General features: G+C 46.6%; 1 protein-coding gene across 3 annotated transcripts in view; it reads left to right on the top strand.

Moving 5' to 3' along the window:
• The window catches only part of tinagl1 (tubulointerstitial nephritis antigen-like 1), a 266,899-nt gene that overhangs the window by 231,131 nt on the left and 14,487 nt on the right, over window positions 1-21,281 (top strand). For all 3 annotated transcript variants that reach the window (XM_068011091.1, XM_068011092.1, XM_068011093.1), the window contains one exon: window positions 19,783-19,906. In XM_068011091.1, coding sequence (XP_067867192.1) covers window positions 19,783-19,906 — 124 coding nt within the window. The remainder of the gene's footprint in view (window positions 1-19,782; window positions 19,907-21,281) is intronic.

Below are 21,281 nucleotides of genomic sequence, written 5' to 3'. Positions count from 1 at the left end.
CCCCTCATTGTGACTCTCTGATATACCCCACACCTCTCACTGTAACATTCTGATATATCATTCACCCCTCACTGTAACACTCATATACTCCACACCAGTCACTGTAACACTCTGATATACCCCACACCCCTCACTGTAACACTTTTGATATACTCCGCCCCTCACTGTAACACTCTGATATACTCCGCCCCTCACTGTAACACTCTGATATACCCCACACACCTCACTCACTGTAACACTCTGATATACCCCATCCCCCTCACTCACTGTAACACTCCGATATACCCCACACCCCTCACTGTAACATTCTGATATACCCCACACCTCCCACTGTAGCATTCTGATATACACCACACCCCTCACTGTAACACTCTGATATACCCCACACCCCTCACTGTAACACTCTGATATACTCCGCCCCTCACTGTAACACTCTGATATACTCCGCCCCTCACTGTAACACTCTGATATACCCCACACACCTCACTCACTGTAACACTCTGATATACCACATCCCCCTCACTCACTGTAACACTCTGATATACCCCACACCCCTCACTGCAACACTCTGAAAAATCCCGCACTCCTCACTGTAACACTCTCATATACTCCGCCCCTCACTGTAACACTCTGATATACTCCGCCCCTCACTGTAACACTCTGATATACCCGCACCCCTCACTGTAACACTCTGATATACTCCATCTGCTCAGTGTAACACTCTGATATACCCGCACCCCTCACTGTAACACTCTGATATACTCCGCCCCTCTCTGTAACACTCTGAAATACTCCATCTGCTCAGTGTAACACTCTGATATACCCGCACCCCTCACTGTAACACTCTGAAATACTCCATCTGCTCAGTGTAACACTCTGATATACCCGCACCCCTCACTGTAACACTCTGAAATACTCCATCTGCTCAGTGTAACACTCTGATATACCCGCACCCCTCACTGTAACACTCTGAAATACTCCATCTGCTCAGTGTAACACTCTGATATACCCGCACCCCTCACTGTAACACTCTGAAATACTCCATCTGCTCAGTGTAACACTCTGATATACCCGCACCCCTCACTGTAACACTCTGAAATACTCCATCTGCTCAGTGTAACACTCTGATATACCCGCACCCCTCACTGTAACTCTATGATATACCCCACACTCCTCACTGTCACACTCTGATATATCCCACACCCCTCACTGTAACACTCTGATATACCCGCACCCCTCACTGGAACACTCTGATATATCCCACACCCCTCGCTGTCACATTCTGATGCACCCCGCTCCCCTCACTATAACACTTTGATATTCCGCACACCCCTCACTGTAACTTTCTGATATACTCCACACCCCTCACTGTATCACTCTGATATACCCCACATCTCTCACTGTAATATTCTGATATACTCCACACCCCTCACTGTAACTCTCTGATATACCCCACACTCCTCACTGCAACACTCTGATATACTCCACCTGCTCAGTGTAACACTCTGATATACCCCACACACCTCACTGTCACACTCTGATATCCCCCACACCTCTCACTGAAACTCTCTGATATACCCCACATCTCTCACTGTAATATTCTTATATACTCCACACCCCTCACTGTAACTCTCTGATATACCCCACACTCCTCACTGCAACACTCTGATATACTCCACCTGCTCACTGTAACACTCTGATATACCCCACACCCCTCACTGTAACACTCTGATATACCACACACCTCTCACTGTAATATTCTTATATACTCCACACCCCTCACTGTAACTCTCTGATATACCCCACACCCCTCACTGTAACACTCTGATATACTCCACACCTCTCACTGTAATATTCGTATATACTCCACACCCCTCACTGTAACACTCTGATATACCCCACACCTCTCACTGTAACTCTCTGATCTACTCCACACCTCTCTCTGTAATATTCGTCTATACTCCACACCCCTCACTGTAACTCTCTGATATACCCCACACCCCTCACTGTAACACTCTGATATACCCCACACCTCTCACTGTAACTCTCTGATATACTCCACACCTCTCACTGTAATATTCGTATATACTCCACACCCCTCACTGTAACTCTCTGATATACCCCACACCCCTCACTGTAACACTCTGATATACTCCACACCTCTCACTGTAATATTCGTATATACTCCACACCCCTCACTGTAACTCTCTGATATACCCCACACCCCTCACTGTAACACTCTGATATACTCCACACCTCTCACTGTAATATTCGTATATACTCCACACCCCTCACTGTAACTCTCTGATATACCCCACACCCCTCACTGTAACACTCTGATATACTCCACACCTCTCACTGTAATATTCGTATATACTCCACACGCCTCACTGTAACTCTCTGATATACCTCACACTCCTCACTGTAACACTCTGATATACCCCACACCCCTCACTATAACACTCTGATATACCCCACACCCCTCACTGTAACACTCTGATATATCCCACACCCCTCACTGTAACACTCTGATATACCGCACACCCCTCATTGTAACATTCTGATCTGCCCCATGCCCCTCACTGTAACACTCTTATATACCCCACACCTCTCACTGTAATATTCTGATATACTCCACACCCCTCACTGTAACACTCTGATATACCCCAACCCCTCATTGTGACTCTCTGATATACCCCACACCTCTCACTGTAACATTCTGATATATCATTCACCCCTCACTGTAACACTCATATACTCCACACCAGTCACTGTAACACTCTGATATACCCCACACCCCTCACTGTAACACTTTTGATATACTCCGCCCCTCACTGTAACACTCTGATATACTCCGCCCCTCACTGTAACACTCTGATATACCCCACACACCTCACTCACTGTAACACTCTGATATACCCCATCCCCCTCACTCACTGTAACACTCCGATATACCCCACACCCCTCACTGTAACATTCTGATATACCCCACACCTCCCACTGTAGCATTCTGATATACACCACACCCCTCACTGTAACACTCTGATATACCCCACACCCCTCACTGTAACACTCTGATATACTCCGCCCCTCACTGTAACACTCTGATATACTCCGCCCCTCACTGTAACACTCTGATATACCCCACACACCTCACTCACTGTAACACTCTGATATACCACATCCCCCTCACTCACTGTAACACTCTGATATACCCCACACCCCTCACTGCAACACTCTGAAAAATCCCGCACTCCTCACTGTAACACTCTCATATACTCCGCCCCTCACTGTAACACTCTGATATACTCCGCCCCTCACTGTAACACTCTGATATACCCGCACCCCTCACTGTAACACTCTGATATACTCCATCTGCTCAGTGTAACACTCTGATATACCCGCACCCCTCACTGTAACACTCTGATATACTCCGCCCCTCTCTGTAACACTCTGAAATACTCCATCTGCTCAGTGTAACACTCTGATATACCCGCACCCCTCACTGTAACACTCTGAAATACTCCATCTGCTCAGTGTAACACTCTGATATACCCGCACCCCTCACTGTAACACTCTGAAATACTCCATCTGCTCAGTGTAACACTCTGATATACCCGCACCCCTCACTGTAACACTCTGAAATACTCCATCTGCTCAGTGTAACACTCTGATATACCCGCACCCCTCACTGTAACACTCTGAAATACTCCATCTGCTCAGTGTAACACTCTGATATACCCGCACCCCTCACTGTAACACTCTGAAATACTCCATCTGCTCAGTGTAACACTCTGATATACCCGCACCCCTCACTGTAACTCTATGATATACCCCACACTCCTCACTGTCACACTCTGATATATCCCACACCCCTCACTGTAACACTCTGATATACCCGCACCCCTCACTGGAACACTCTGATATATCCCACACCCCTCGCTGTCACATTCTGATGCACCCCGCTCCCCTCACTATAACACTTTGATATTCCGCACACCCCTCACTGTAACTTTCTGATATACTCCACACCCCTCACTGTATCACTCTGATATACCCCACATCTCTCACTGTAATATTCTGATATACTCCACACCCCTCACTGTAACTCTCTGATATACCCCACACTCCTCACTGCAACACTCTGATATACTCCACCTGCTCAGTGTAACACTCTGATATACCCCACACACCTCACTGTCACACTCTGATATCCCCCACACCTCTCACTGAAACTCTCTGATATACCCCACATCTCTCACTGTAATATTCTTATATACTCCACACCCCTCACTGTAACTCTCTGATATACCCCACACCCTCACTGTAACACTCTGATATACCCCACACCCCTCACTGAAACTCTCTGATATACCCCACACCCCTCACTGTAACTTTCTGATATACTCCACACCCCTCACTGTATCACTCTGATATACCCCACATCTCTCACTGTAATATTCTGATATACTCCACACCCCTCACTGTAACTCTCTGAAATACCCCACACTCCTCACTGCAACACTCTGATATACTCCACCTGCTCAGTGTAACACTCTGATATACCCCACACACCTCACTGTCACACTCTGATATCCCCCACACCTCTCACTGAAACTCTCTGATATACCCCACATCTCTCACTGTAATATTCTTATATACTCCACACCCCTCACTGTAACTCTCTGATATACCCCACACCCTCACTGTAACACTCTGATATACCCCACACTCCTCACTGGAACACTCTGATATATCCCACACTCCTCACTGGAACACTCTGATATATCCCACACCCCTCACTGGAACACTCTGATATACCCCACACCCCTCACTGTAACACTCTGATGTCCCCCACACTCCTCACTGTAACACTCTGATATATCCCACACTCCTCACTGGAACACTCTGATATATCCCACACCCCTCACTGAAACACTCTGATATACCCCACACCCCTCACTGTAACACTCTGATGTCCCCCACACTCCTCACTGTAACACTCTGATATATCCCACACTCCTCACTGGAACACTCTGATATATCCCACACCCCTCACTGAAACACTCTGATATATCCCACACCCCTCACTGAAACACTCTGATATCCCACACTCCTCACTGTAACACTCTGATATATCCCACACTCCTCACTGGAACACTCTGATATATCCCACACCCCTCACTGAAACACTCTGATATACCCCACACCCCTCACTGTAACACTCTGATGACCCCCACACCCCTCACTGAAACACTCTGATATACCCCACACCCCTCACTGTAACACTCTGATGTCCCCCACACTCCTCACTGGAACACTCTGATATACCCCACACCCCTCACTGAAACACTCTGATATACCCCACACCCCTCACTGAAACACTCTGATATACCCCACACCCCTCACTGAAACACTCTGATATACCCCACACCCCTCACTGTAACACTCTGATATATCCCACACCCCTCACTGGAACACTCTGATATATCCCACACTCCTCACTGGAACACTCTGATATACCCCACACCCCTGACTGCAACACTCTGATATACCCCACACCTCTCACTGTAATATTCTGATATACTCCACAAACCCTCACTGTAACTCTCTGATATACCCCACATCTCTCACTGTAATATTCTTATATACTCCACTCCCCTCACAGTAACTCTCTGATATACCCCACACCCTCACTGTAACACTCTGATATACCCCACACCCCTCACTGAAACTCTCTGATATACCCCACACCTCTCACTGTAACACTCTGATATACCCCACACCTCTCACTGTAACTCTCTGATATACCCCACACCTCTCACTGTAACATTCTTATATACTCCACACCCCTCACTGTAACTCTCTGATATAACCCACACCCCTCACTGTAACACTCTGATATACCGCACACTCCTCACTGTAACATTCTGATATACCCCGCACCCCTCACTGTAACACTGTGATATACCCCACACCTCTCACTGTAACACTCTGATGTCCCCCACACCCCTCACTGTAACACTCTGATATATCCCACACCCCTCACTGTAACACTCTGATATACCCCACACCCCTTCCTATTACATTCTGATATGCCCCACACCCCTCACTGTTCCTCTCGGATACACTCCACACCCCTCACTGTAACATTCTGATATATCATACACCCCTCACTGTAACACTCATATACTCCACACCAGTCACTGTAGCACTCTGATATACCCCACACCCCTCACTGTAACACTCTGATATACTCCACCCCTCACTGTAACACTCTGATATACTCCGCCCCTCACTGTAACACTCTGATATACCCCACACACCTCACTCACTGTAACACTCTGATATACCCCATCCCCCTCACAGTAACACTCTGATATACCCCACACCTCTCACTGTAATATTCTTATATACCCCACACCCCTCACTGTAACTCTCTGATATACCGCACATCCTCTCACTGTATCACTCTGATATACCCCACGCCCCTTCCGATAACATTCAGATGTGCCCCACTCCCCGAACTGTCACTCTCGGATACACTCCACACCCCTCACTGGAACACTCTGATATACTCCACCTGCTCAGTGTAACACTCTGATATACTCCACCAGCTCAGTGTAACACTCTGATATACCCCACACCCCTCACTATAACACTCTGATATACCCCACACCCCTCACTGTAACACTCTGATATACCCCACACCCCTCACTATAACACTCTGATATACCCCACACCTCTCACTGTAACACTCTGATATACCGCACACCTCTCAATGTAATATTCTGATATACTCCACACCCCTCACTGTAACACTCTGATATACCCCACACTTCCCACTGTAACATTCTGATATGCCCCACACCTCCCACTGTAACATTCTGATATGCCCCACACCTCCCACTGTAACACTCTGATATACCCCAACCCCTCATTGTGACTCTCTGATATACCCCACACCTCTCACTGTCACATTATGATATACTCCACACCAGTCACTGGAACACTCTGATATACCCCACACCCCTCACTGTAACACTCTGATATACTCCGCCCCTCACTGTAACACTCTGATATACCCCACACACCTCACTCACTGTAACACTCTGATATACCCCATCCCCCTCACTCACTGTAACACTCGGATATACCCCACACCCCTCACTGTAACACTCTGATAAAACCCACACCTCTCACTGTAACATTCTGATATGCCCCACACCTCCCACTCTAACACTGATATGCCGCACACCTCTCACTGTAATATTCTGATATACTCCACACCCCTCACTGGAACACTCTGATATACCCCACACCTTTCACTGTAATATTCTGATATACTCCACACCCCTCACTGTAACTCTCTGATATACCGCACACCCCTCACTGTAATATTCTGATATACCCCACACCTCTCACTGTAATATTCTGATATACTCCACACCCCTCACTGTAACACTCTGATATACTCCACACCCCTCACTGTAACTCTCTGATATACCGCACACCCCTCACTGTAATATTCTGATATACCCCACACCTCTCACTGTAATATTCTGATATACTCCACACTCCTCACTGTAACACTTTGATATACTCCACCTGCTCAGTGTAACACTCTGATATACCCCACACCCCTCACTGTAACACTCTGATATACCCCACACCCCTCACTGTAACTCTCTGATGTACCCCACACCCCTCACTGTAACACTCTGATATACCCCACACCTCTCACTGTAATATTCTGATATGCACCACACCCCTCACTGTAACACTCTGATATACCCCACGCCTCTCACTGTAATATTCTGATATACACCACACCCCTCACTGTAACTCTCTGATATACCCCGCACTCCTCGCTGTAACACTCTGATATATCCCACACCCCTCACTGTAACACTCTGATATACCGCACACCTCTCACTGTCACATTATGATATACCCCACACCCCTCACTGTAACACTCTGATATACCCCACACCCCTCACTGTAACACTCTGATATACCCCACACCCCTCACTATAACTCTCTGATATACCCCACACCCTTCACTCTAACACTCTGATATACCGCACACCCCTCATTGTAACATTCTGATCTGCCCCACACCCCTCACTGCAATATTCTGATATACTCCACACCCCTCACCGTAACACTCTGATATACCCCACACCTCTCACTGCAATATTCTGATATACCCCACACCCCTCACTGTAACTCTCTGATATACCCCACACCTCTCACTGTAACTCTCTGATAGACCTCACATCTCTCACTGTAATATTCTTATATACTCCACTCCCCTCACTGTAACCCTCCGATATACCCCACACCCTCACTGTAACACTCTGATATACCCCACACCCCTCACTGAAACACTCTGATATACCCCACACCTCTCACTGGAATATTCGTATATACTCCACACCCCTCACTGTAACTCTCTGATATACCCCACACCCCTCACTGTAACACTCTGATATACCCCACACCTCTCACTGAAATATTCTTATATACTCCACACCCCTCACTGTAACTCCCTGATATACTCCACACCCCTCACTGTAACATTCTGATATACCCCACACCTCTCACTGTAATATTCTGATATACTCCACACCCCTCACTGTAACTCTCTGATATACCCCACACTCCTCACTGTAACACTCTGATATAGCCAACACCCCTCACTATAACACTTTGATATACCGCACACCCCTCACTGTAACATTCTGATATACTCCACACCCCTCACTGTAACACTCTGATATACCCCAACCCCTCATTGTGACTCTCTGATATACCCCAACCCCTCATTGTGACTCTCTGATATACCCCACACCTCTCACTGTAATATTCTGATATACTCCACACCCCTCACTGTAACACTCTGATATACCCCAACCCCTCATTGTGACTCTCTGATATAACCCACACCCAACACTGTAACACTTTTGATATACTCCGCCCCTCACTGTAACACTCTGATATACTCCGCCCCTCACTGTAACACTCTGATATATCCCACACCCCTCACTGTAACACTCTGATAGTTCCCACCCCCCTCACTGTAACACTCTGATATACCCGCACCCCTCACTGTAACACTCTGATATATCCCACACCCCTCACTGTAACACTCTGATATACCCACACCCCTCACTGTAACTCTCTGATATACCCCACACCCCTCACTGTAACACTCTGATATATCCCACACCCCTCACTGTAACACTCTGATATATCCCACACCCCTCACTGTAACACTCTGATATACCCCACACCCCTCACTGTAACACTCTGATATATCCCACACCCCTCGCTGTAACATTCTGATGTACTCCGCTCCCCTCACTGTAACACTCTGATATACCCCACACCTCTCACTGTAATATTCTGATATAATCCACACCCCTCACTGTAACTCTCTGATATTCCCCACACCCCTCACTGTAACACTCTGATATACTCCACCTGCTCAGTGTAACACTCTGATATACCCCACACCCCTCACTGTAACACTCTGATATACCCCACATCTCTCACTGTAATATTCTTATATACTCCACTCCCCTCACTGTAACTCTCTGATATACCCCACACCCCTCACTGAAACACTCTGATATACCCCACACCTCTCACTGTAACTCTCTGATATACCCCACACCTCTCACTGTAATATTCTTATATACTCCACACCCCTCACTGTAACTCTCTGATATTCCACACACCCCTCACTGTAACACTCTGATATATCCCACACCTGTCACTGTAACACTCTGATATACCCCACACCTCTCACTGTAACATTCTGATATACCCCACACCCCTCACTGCAACACTCTGACATACCCCACCCCCCTAACTGTCACACTCCGATGCACTCCACACCCCACTCTGTAACACTCTGATATACTCCCCTAACTGTCACACTCCGATACACTCCACACCCCTCACTGTAACACTCTGATAAATCATACACCCCTCACTGTAACACTCTGATATATCATACACCCCTCACTGTAACACTCTGATATACTCCGCCCCACACTGTAACACTCTGATTTACCCCACTCCCCTCACTGTAACACTCTGATATATCCCACAGTCTTCACTGTAACACTCTGATATACCCCACACCTCTCACTGTAACATTCTGATATACCCCACACCTCTCACTATAACATTCTGATATACCCCACACCTCTCACTGTAACACTCAGATATACCCCACACCTCTCACTGTTACATTCTGATATACCCCACACCCTTCACTCTAACACTCTGATGTACCCCACACCTCTCACTGTAACACTCTGATATACCCTACACCTCCCACTGTAACATTCTGATATACCCCACACCCTTCACTCTAACACTCTAATATACCCCACACCCCTCACTGGAAGCATGTGATATATTCCACACCCCACACTGAAACACTCTGTTCTATCCCACGCCCCTCACTGTAACACTCTGATATACCCCACACCCCTTACTGTAACACTCTGATATACCCCACACCCATCACCAAAACACCCTGATATACTCCATCCCCCTCACTCACTAGAACACTCTGATGTAACCCACATTCCTCACTGTAACACTCTGATATACTCCACATCCCTCACTGTAACACTCTGATATACCGCAAACCCCTCACTGTAACACTGATATACTCCCATCCCTCACTGTGGAACTCTCTGATATACCCCACACGCCTCACTGTAAAACTCTGATATTTCCCACACCCCTCACTCTAACGCTCTGATATATCCCACACCCCTCACTGGAACACTCTGATATATCCCACACCCCTCACTGTAACGCTCTGATATATCCCACACTCTTCACTGTAACACTCTGATATACCCCACACCCCTCACTATTACACTCTGATATATCCCACACTCTTCACTGTAACACTCTGATATACCCCACACCCCTCACTATTACACTCTGATATATCCCACACTCTTCACTGCAACACTCTGATATATCCCACACCCCTCACTGTGACACTCTGATATACCCCACACCCCTCACTATTACACTCTGATATATCCCACACTCCTCACTGTAACTCTCTGATATACCCCACACCCCTCACTGTGACACTCTGATATGTCCCACACCCCTCACTGTAATATTCTGATATACCCCACACCCCTCACTATTACACTCTGATATATCCCACACTCTTCACTGTAACACTCTGATATATCCCACACCCCTCACTGTAACACTCTGATATACCCCACACCCCTCACTATTACACTCTGATATAACCCACACTCCTCACTGTAACACTCTGATATGTCCCACACTCTTCACTGTAACACTCTGATATACCCCACACCCCTCACTGTAACGCTCTGATATATCCCACACCCCTCACTGTAACACTCTGATATGTCCCACACTCTTCACTGTAACACTCTGATATGTCCCACACTCTTCACTGTAACACTCTGATATATCCCACACCCCTCACTGTAACACTCTGATATGTCCCACACTCTTCACTGTAACACTCTGATATATCCCACACCCCTCACTGTAACACTCTGATATACCCCACACCCCTCACTATTACACTCTGATATATCCCACACTCTTCACTGTAACACTCTGATATATCCCACACCCCTCACTGTAACACTCTGATATACCCCACACCCCTCACTATTACACTCTGATATGTCCCACACTCTTCACTGTAACACTCTGATATATCCCACACCCCTCACTGTAACACTCTGTTATACCCCACACCCCTCACTATTACACTCTGATATATCCCACACTCCTCACTGTAAACTCTGATATACCCCACACCCCTCACTGTAACATTCTGAGAAACCCCACACTCCTCACTGTAACACTCTGATATACCCCACACGCCTCACTGTAATATTCTAATATACCCACAGCCCGCACTGTAACATTCTGATATACCCCACACCACTCACACACTGTATCACTCTGATATACCCCATCCCCCTCACTCACTGTAACACTCTGATGTACCCCATCCCCCTCACTCACTGTAACACTCTGATGTACCCCATCCCCCTCACTCACTGTAACACTCTTATGTAACCCACACCCTTCACTGTAACACTCTGATATACTCCAACCCCTCACTGTGACTCTCTGATATACCCCACACGCCTCACTGTAAAACTCTGATATATCCCACACCCCTCACTCTAACGCTCTGATATACCCCACACTCTTCACTGTAACACTCTGATATATCCCACACCCCTCACTGTAAAGCTCTGAAATATCCCACACTCTTCACTGTAACACTCTGATATACCCCACACCCCTCACTATTACACTCTGATATATCCCACACTCTTCACTGCAACACTCTGATATATCCCACACCCCTCACTGTGACACTCTGATATATCCCACACTCTTCACTGCAACACTCTGATATATCCCACACCCCTCACTGTGACACTCTGATATACCCCACACCCCTCACTATTACACTCTGATATATCCCACACTCCTCACTGTAACTCTCTGATATACCCCACACCCCTCACTGTGACACTCTGATATGTCCCACACCCCTCACTGTAATATTCTGATATACCCCACACCCCTCACTATTACACTCTGATATATCCCACACTCTTCACTGTAACACTCTGATATATCCCACACCCCTCACTGTAACACTCTGATATACCCCACACCCCTCACTATTACACTCTGATATAACCCACACTCCTCACTGTAACACTCTGATATGTCCCACACTCTTCACTGTAACACTCTGATATACCCCACACCCCTCACTGTAACGCTCTGATATATCCCACACCCCTCACTGTAACACTCTGATATGTCCCACACTCTTCACTGTAACACTCTGATATGTCCCACACTCTTCACTGTAACACTCTGATATATCCCACACCCCTCACTGTAACACTCTGATATGTCCCACACTCTTCACTGTAACACTCTGATATATCCCACACCCCTCACTGTAACACTCTGATATACCCCACACCCCTCACTATTACACTCTGATATATCCCACACTCTTCACTGTAACACTCTGATATATCCCACACCCCTCACTGTAACACTCTGATATACCCCACACCCCTCACTATTACACTCTGATATGTCCCACACTCTTCACTGTAACACTCTGATATATCCCACACCCCTCACTGTAACACTCTGATATGTCCCACACTCTTCACTGTAACACTCTGATATATCCCACACCCCTCACTGTAACACTCTGATATACCCCACACCCCTCACTATTACACTCTGATATATCCCACACTCTTCACTGTAACACTCTGATATATCCCACACCCCTCACTGTAACACTCTGATATACCCCACACCCCTCACTATTACACTCTGATATGTCCCACACTCTTCACTGTAACACTCTGATATATCCCACACCCCTCACTGTAACACTCTGTTATACCCCACACCCCTCACTATTACACTCTGATATATCCCACACTCCTCACTGTAAACTCTGAGATACCCCACACCCCTCATTGTAACATTCTGATATACCCCACACTCCTCACTGTAACACTCTGATATACCCCACACGCCTCACTGTAATATTCTAATATACCCACAGCCCGCACTGTAACATTCTGATATACCCCACACCACTCACACACTGTATCACTCTGATATACCCCATCCCCCTCACTCACTGTAACACTCTGATGTACCCCATCCCCCTCACTCACTGTAACACTCTGATGTACCCCATCCCCCTCACTCACTGTAACACTCTTATGTAACCCACACCCTTCACTGTAACACTCTGATATACCCCATTCCCCTCATTGTAACACTCTGAAAAATCGCACACCCCTCACTGTAACACTCTGATATTCCCCACACACCTCACTGTAACTCTCTGATATACCCCACACCTCTCACTCACTGGAACACTCTGATGTAACCCACACACCTCACTGTAACACTCTGATATACCCCACACCCCTCACTGTAACACTGATATACCCCACACCCCTCACTGTAACACTCTGATATACCCCACACCCCTCACTGTAACACTCTGAAATATCCCACACTCCTCACTGTAACACTCTGATATATCCCACACCCCTCACTGTCACACCTAATGTACCCCCCACCCCTCACTGTAACACTCTGATATACCCCGCACCCCTCACTGTAACACTCTGATATACCTCACACCCCTCACTGTAACATTCTGCTAGACCCCACACTCCTCCCTGTAACACTCTGATATATCCCACACTCTTCACTGTAATATTCTGATATACCCCACACCCCTCACTGTAACACTCTGATATACCCCACACCTCTCACTGTAACATTCTGATATACCCCACACCCCTCACTGCAACACTCTGATATACCCCACACCCCTCACTGTAGCACGCTGATACACCCCACACCCCTCACTGCAACACTCTGATATACCCCACCCCCCTCACTGTGGAACTCTCTGCTGTACCCCACACGCCTCACTGTAACACTTTGATATACCCCACAACCCTCACTGTAACACTCTGATACTCCCCACACCCCTCACTGTAAACCTGTGATTTATTCCACACCCCACACTGAAAGACTCTGTTATATCACGCACCCCTCAGTGTAACACTCTGATATACCCCACACCCCTCACTGTAAACTCTGATATACCCCACACCCCTCACTGTAACACTCTGATATGTCCCACGCCCCTCACTGTAAACTCTAATCTCCCCCACACCCCTCACTGTAACACTCTGATATACCCCACACTCCTCACTGTAACACTCTGATATACCCCACACGCCTCACTGTAATATTCGAATATACCCCACAGCCCGCACTGTATCATTCTGATATACCCCACACCTCTCACTCACTGTATCACTCTGATATACCCCATCCCCCTCACTCACTGTAACACTCTTATGTAACCCACACCCTTCACTGTAAAACTCTGATGTACCCCACATCCCTCTCTGTTACACTCTGATATACCGCAAACCCCTCACTGTAACACTGATTTACTCCCATCCCTCACTGTGGAACTCTCTGATATACCCCACACACCTCACTGTAACTCTCTGATTTACCCAACACCCCTCACTGTTACACTCTGATATATCCCACGCCCCTCACTGTAACACTTTGATATACCCCACACCCCTCACTGTAACACTCTGATATATCCCACACCCCTCGCTGTAACATTCTGATGTACCCCGCTCCCCTCACTGTAACACTCTGATATACCCCACACCCCTCACTGTAACACTCTGATATGTCCCACACCCCTCACTGTAACACTCTGATATACCCCACACCCCTCACTATTACACTCTGATATATCCCACACTCCTCACTGTAACTCTCTGATATACCCCACACCCCTCACTGTAACACTCTGATATACCCCACACCCCTCACTGTAATGCTCTGATATATCCCACACCCCTCACTGTAACACTCTGATATACCCCACACCCCTCACTATTACACTCTGATATATCCCACACTCTTCACTGTAACACTCTGATATACCCCACACCCCTCACTGTAACACTCTGATATACCCCACACCCCTCACTATTACACTCTGATATATCCCACACTCTTCACTGTAACACTCTGATATATCCCACACCCCTCACTGTAACACTCTGTTATACCCCACACCCCTCACTATTACACTCTGATATATCCCACACTCCTCACTGTAAACTCTCATATACCCCACACCCCTCACTGTAACACTCTGATATACCCCACACTCCTCACTGTAACACTCTGATATACCCCACACCCCTCACTATTACACTCTGATATATCCCACACCCCTCACTGTAACACTCTGTTATACCCCACACCCCTCACTATTACACTCTGATATATCCCACACTCCTCACTGTAAACTCTCATATACCCCACACCCCTCACTGTAACACTCTGATATACCCCACACTCCTCACTGTAACACTCTGATATACCCCACACGCCTCACTGTAATATTCTAATATACCCCACAGCGCGCACTGTAACACTCTGATATACCCCATCCCCCTCACTCACTGTAACACTCTGATGTCCCCCATCCCCCTCACTCACTGTAACACTCTGATGTCCCCCATCCCCCTCACTCACTGTAACACTCTGATGTACCCCATCCCCCTCACTCACTGTAACACTCTGATGTCCCCCATCCCCCTCACTCACTGTAACACTCTGATGTACCCCATCCCCCTCACTCACTGTAACACTCTGATGTAACCCACACCCTTCATTGTAACACTCTGATATACCCCATTCCCCTCATTGTAACACTCTGAAAAATCGCACACCCCACACTGTAACACTCTGATATAGTGCATCCCTCACTGTAACACTCTGATATACCCCACACTGTAATACTCTGATATACCCCTCACTGTAACACTCTGATATGTCCCACTCCTGTCACTGTAATATAGAGTCATAGAGTCATCTACGGCATGAAGGAGGCCATTCAACCCATTGAGTCCATGCCAGCTCTCCGCAGAGCTATCCAGTCAGTCCCATTCTCCCAAATGATCCCCGTAGCCCTGTAAGTCTATTTCCCTCAAGTGGCCATTCAACTTTCTGTTGAAGTCATTAATTATCTCTGCCTCCACCACCCTTGTGGGCAGCGAGTTCCAGATCATTACCACCCACTGCATAAAAAAGTTCTTCCTCACTTTCGCCCTGCATCTGTTGCCCAAAACCTTCAATCTGTTTCCCCTGGTCCTTGTGCCACTTGTTAATGGGAACAGTTTTTCCTGGTCTAACTTATCTAAGCCTGTCATAATCTTGTACATTTCTATTAAATCTCCCCTCAGTCCCCTTTGTTCTAAGGAGAACAAACCCAGCTTTTCCAACCTAACCTTGTAACTAAAATCCTCCATCCGTGGAACCATTCTGGTAAATCTCCTCTGCACCCTCTCAAGGACCCTCATATCGTTCCTGACCATTAGTTAGTTAGTTAGAGATACAGCACTGAAACAGGTCCTTCGGCCCACCGAGTCTGAGCTGACCAACAACCACCCACTTATACTAATCCTACATTAATCCCATATTCCCTACCACATCCCCACCACCTACCTACACTAGGGGCAATTTATAATGGCCAATTTACCTATCAGCCTGCAAGTCTTTGACTGTGGGAGGAAACCAGAGCACCCAGTAGAAACCTACGCAGTCACAGGGAGAACTTGCAAACTCCGCACAGGCAGTACCCAGAACCGAACCTGGGTCACTGGAGCTGTGAGGCTGCGGTGCTAGCCACTGTGCCGCCCATTCTGAACAATTTGCTGCTAAGAAGCAGACAGGCCAATGAACTCTCAAATGATTTCCTCATTCCTAACCTTTGACCCTGTTTGAATCTGTTCAGACGCCACTTCAGCCCTGAGCTCATTGATTGCTCCTGCATCTACCAGTCGAGCTTGGTGGAGCCCTGACCTCTTAAATAATGCTGCACTCAAACTAATTGTCATCTCATTCAGATCCAGCACTTCCTTACCATTAATGGTGTCACTTTGGGTCAATGGCCTTTGACCAAGAAGTATATTATCACCGTTCCTTCACTGTCACAGGATCAAAATCCTGGAACTCCCTCCCTAACAGCACTGTGGGTGTACCCGCACCAGATGGACTGCAGCGGTTCAAGACGGCGGCTTACCACTACCTTCTCAATTCGGGATGGGCAACAAATGCTGGCCTTGCCAGCGATGCCCATGTCCCATGAAAGAATAAAAACTATTTTTAATAAACTGGTAACATTGCTGTGGGCACAGGCTACTCCATGCCTTACAGCTCTATTGCAGACCCAGCTCACCAAGTGTGGTAGTGCATGTGAACAGGTTCGGGTGTGGGATGAACACAGTGACTATTTACAAGGGGCCAGGATCAGGATCAGTCATTGCCAGAGAGTGAAGTTTAGAATTAATTGTTATCTGCTGATACCTTTTGCTTTCATCACCTTCAGGGTGAGGGAGAAGTTTCATGGACATTTGGAACTTTTATCTTGGGTTGTCGATGCTATGTTGCAAATGGCTGCTTTGAATGGCCAAGTGGCCCTTCCAATATCCTTATATACAGCAGCTGTGTGTCTGATACCGGCCAGAATTCCATTGGGGAATTCAGGTCATGTCATTAGCATCACAGCTTTATGAACAAATGGAGGTTAAATTTTGGGTCAATTTGTCAATGGGAAAACTGGGAATAACATTCACTCGCCAGCATACTTCCAGATTGAAAGACAGTGGCATAGTGGTAATGGCACTGAAGTAGTAATCCAGAAACCCAGGCTAATACCTTGGGGACATGGGTTCAAATCCCACCACAATAGCTGGTGGAACTTAAATTCAATTGTTAATAAAAATCTGGAACAGACAGCTGGACTCAGTAATGGTGCCATGAATCTATCATCGATTGTTATAAAAACCCATCTGCTTCACTAATGTCCTTTAGTGAAGGAAATCTGCCATCCTTACCTGGTCTGGCCTACATGTGATTCCAGATCCACAGTGATATGGTTGATTCTTAACTGCCCTCTGAAATGGCCGAGCAAGCCATTCAGGTGTCAAGAGCAATTGGGGATGGGCATCAAATGCTGGCCTTGCCAGTGACGCCTACATCCCATGAAAGAATTTAAAAAACGAGTGTTTCCTAACAATGCAGAGCATCTCCCGAACGTTCACCAACATCATCAGCGCATCCGATCATTTGCCAGGTTCTCAGTATGGGATTGCGCATGTGCACATCAGCGTCACCGCGTAATGACATCTGAGTGGTGCTTCACCACTCAATGGCCACGATTACCGCCTCCATCCTCTCCGATAATACCTCACTCCCTCCCCCAATTGCCACATCAATTACCGCTTCTCTTCCCCGCTTCCTCCCACTGTTCTCTCTCGCTCGAGACTGCTCTTGCCTGCACGCCACTCCATCCCGCCGCTCCTGAATCTTCGCCGCTTTATAGGGCCGCTCACTTCCCGCCCCGCCACTAGCACCCTGCTCGCTCCTCCCCCACCCCACCGCTTCTCTGGGCGGCGAGGCAAGGAGCGAGCGGCGGGACGGAACGATGAACAGACGGGAGCGGGAAAGAATGGCAGGATGGAGCAGTGAGCAGTCAGGAGCGGCAAGAAGGCGGGCGCAGTAGGGAGTGGGGAAGAGAAGCGGCGATCACTTGAGGCAGTGGGGTACTTTGTGGGGGGCAGAGCCTGGAGGCGACGATCATGGCCATTGAGGGGTGAGGGGGCTTGGGTTCAATTCGCTTTTTGTGTCAAATTCAGCAACGTCATCTTTATTACTGGCAGCTGCCTGAGACGTCGCAGACAGTGATGTTTCAGTCGATGAAGCTGCACTTATGCATGTGCCAGTACTGCGTCACCTCGTGATTGCGTTGTCAGCAAACACAGCCTAAAAAATGTGCATTTACAGGGTGCACACAGATTTGGACCTGCCTTTATCTGTGTCATGGCTGCATCAAGTGATATTTGGGGGTAGTGTTACAGTGACTACAGTGGGAATATGGTGAGTTTATGGGAGATTACAGCACGATTATGGTGGAACAACGGTAAAATTACACAGGGGTTATGGTGGGTGTATGGCAGGTTTATGGGAGATTATGGTAGAACAAAGGTGTGATTACAGTGGGAATATGATGGATTTATGATGGGATTATAGAATAAATGCTGACACATCTTTATCCTTACACAGCGCTGATGGAGGTACATGAAGATTTCTTTGTGTATAAAAGCGGAATTTACAGACACACACCTGTGATGGCGGAAAAACCAGAAAAATTCCGTAGACACGGAACACACTCAGTTAAAATCACAGGGTAAGGAATGATCAGTGTGGGGACTTGCTTTAAATGAATTGAAATCTGGGAAGGGTGTGAATGATAGGCAATCAACAGGGATTTAAAACAAAAGCAAAATACTGCGGATGCTGGAAATCTGAAACAAAAACAAGAAATGCTGGAATCACTCAGCAGGTCTGGCAGCATCTGTGGAAAGAGAAGCAGAGTTAACGTTTCGGGTCAGTGACCTTCGGAACCGACAAATATTGGAAAAGTCACAGATTATAAGCAAGTGAGGTGGGGGTGGGGAAAGAGATAACAAAGGAGAAGGTGCAGATTGGACCAGGCCACATAGCTGACCAAAAGGTCACGGAGCAAAGGCAAACAATAAGTTAATGGTGTGTTGAAAGACAAAGCATTAGTACACATTAGGTGTGAATACACTGAATATTGAACAGCAGCAAGTGCAAAACTGATGTGATAGCATGATTCCATGAGATAGCATTATTTCCTGTGATAACATTATTCCATGTGATAGCATTATTCCATGAGATTGCATGATTCCATGTGATAGCATTAGTCCATGAGATAGAATTATTCCCTGTGATAGCATTATTCCATGTGATAACGTTATTCCATGTGATAGCGTTATACCATGTGATAGCATTATTCCATGAGATAGCATTATTCCATGAGATAGCATTATTCCGTGAGATAGCATTATTCCCTGTGATAGCATTATTCCCTGTGATAGCATAATTCCATGTGATAGCATTATTCCATGTGATAGCATTATTCCATGTGACAGCTTTATTCCATGTGATAGCATCATTGCATGAGATAGCATTATTCCGTGAGATAGCATTATTCCATGAGATAGCATTATTCCATGAGATAGCATTATTGCATGAGATAGCATTATTCCATGTGATAGCATTATTCCATGTGATAGCATAATTCCATGTGATAGCATTATTCCATGTGATAGCATTATTCCGTGAGATAGCATTATTCCCTGTGATAGCATTATTCCCTGTGATAGCATAATTCCATGTGATAGCATTATTCCATGTGATAGCATTATTCCATGTGACAGCTTTATTCCATGTGATAGCATTATACCATGTGATAGCATTATACCATGTGATAGCATTATTGCATGAGATAGCATTATTCCGTGAGATAGCATTATTCCATGAGATAGCATTATTCCATGAGATAGCATTATTGCATGAGATAGCATTATTCCATGTGATAGCATTATTCCATGTGATAGCATTATTCCATGAGATAGCATTATACCATGTGATAGCATTATTGCATGAGATAGCATTATTCCGTGAGATAGCATTATTCCGTGAGATAGCATTATTCCATGAGATAGCATTATTCCATGAGAAAGCATTATTCCATG

The sequence above is a fragment of the Heterodontus francisci genome, chromosome 31, assembly GCF_036365525.1.
Source record: "Heterodontus francisci isolate sHetFra1 chromosome 31, sHetFra1.hap1, whole genome shotgun sequence".
Classification (NCBI taxonomy): domain Eukaryota; kingdom Metazoa; phylum Chordata; class Chondrichthyes; order Heterodontiformes; family Heterodontidae; genus Heterodontus; species Heterodontus francisci.
Note: the sequence above shows the minus strand (reverse complement) of the source record. Positions and strands in the feature narration are given on the sequence as shown.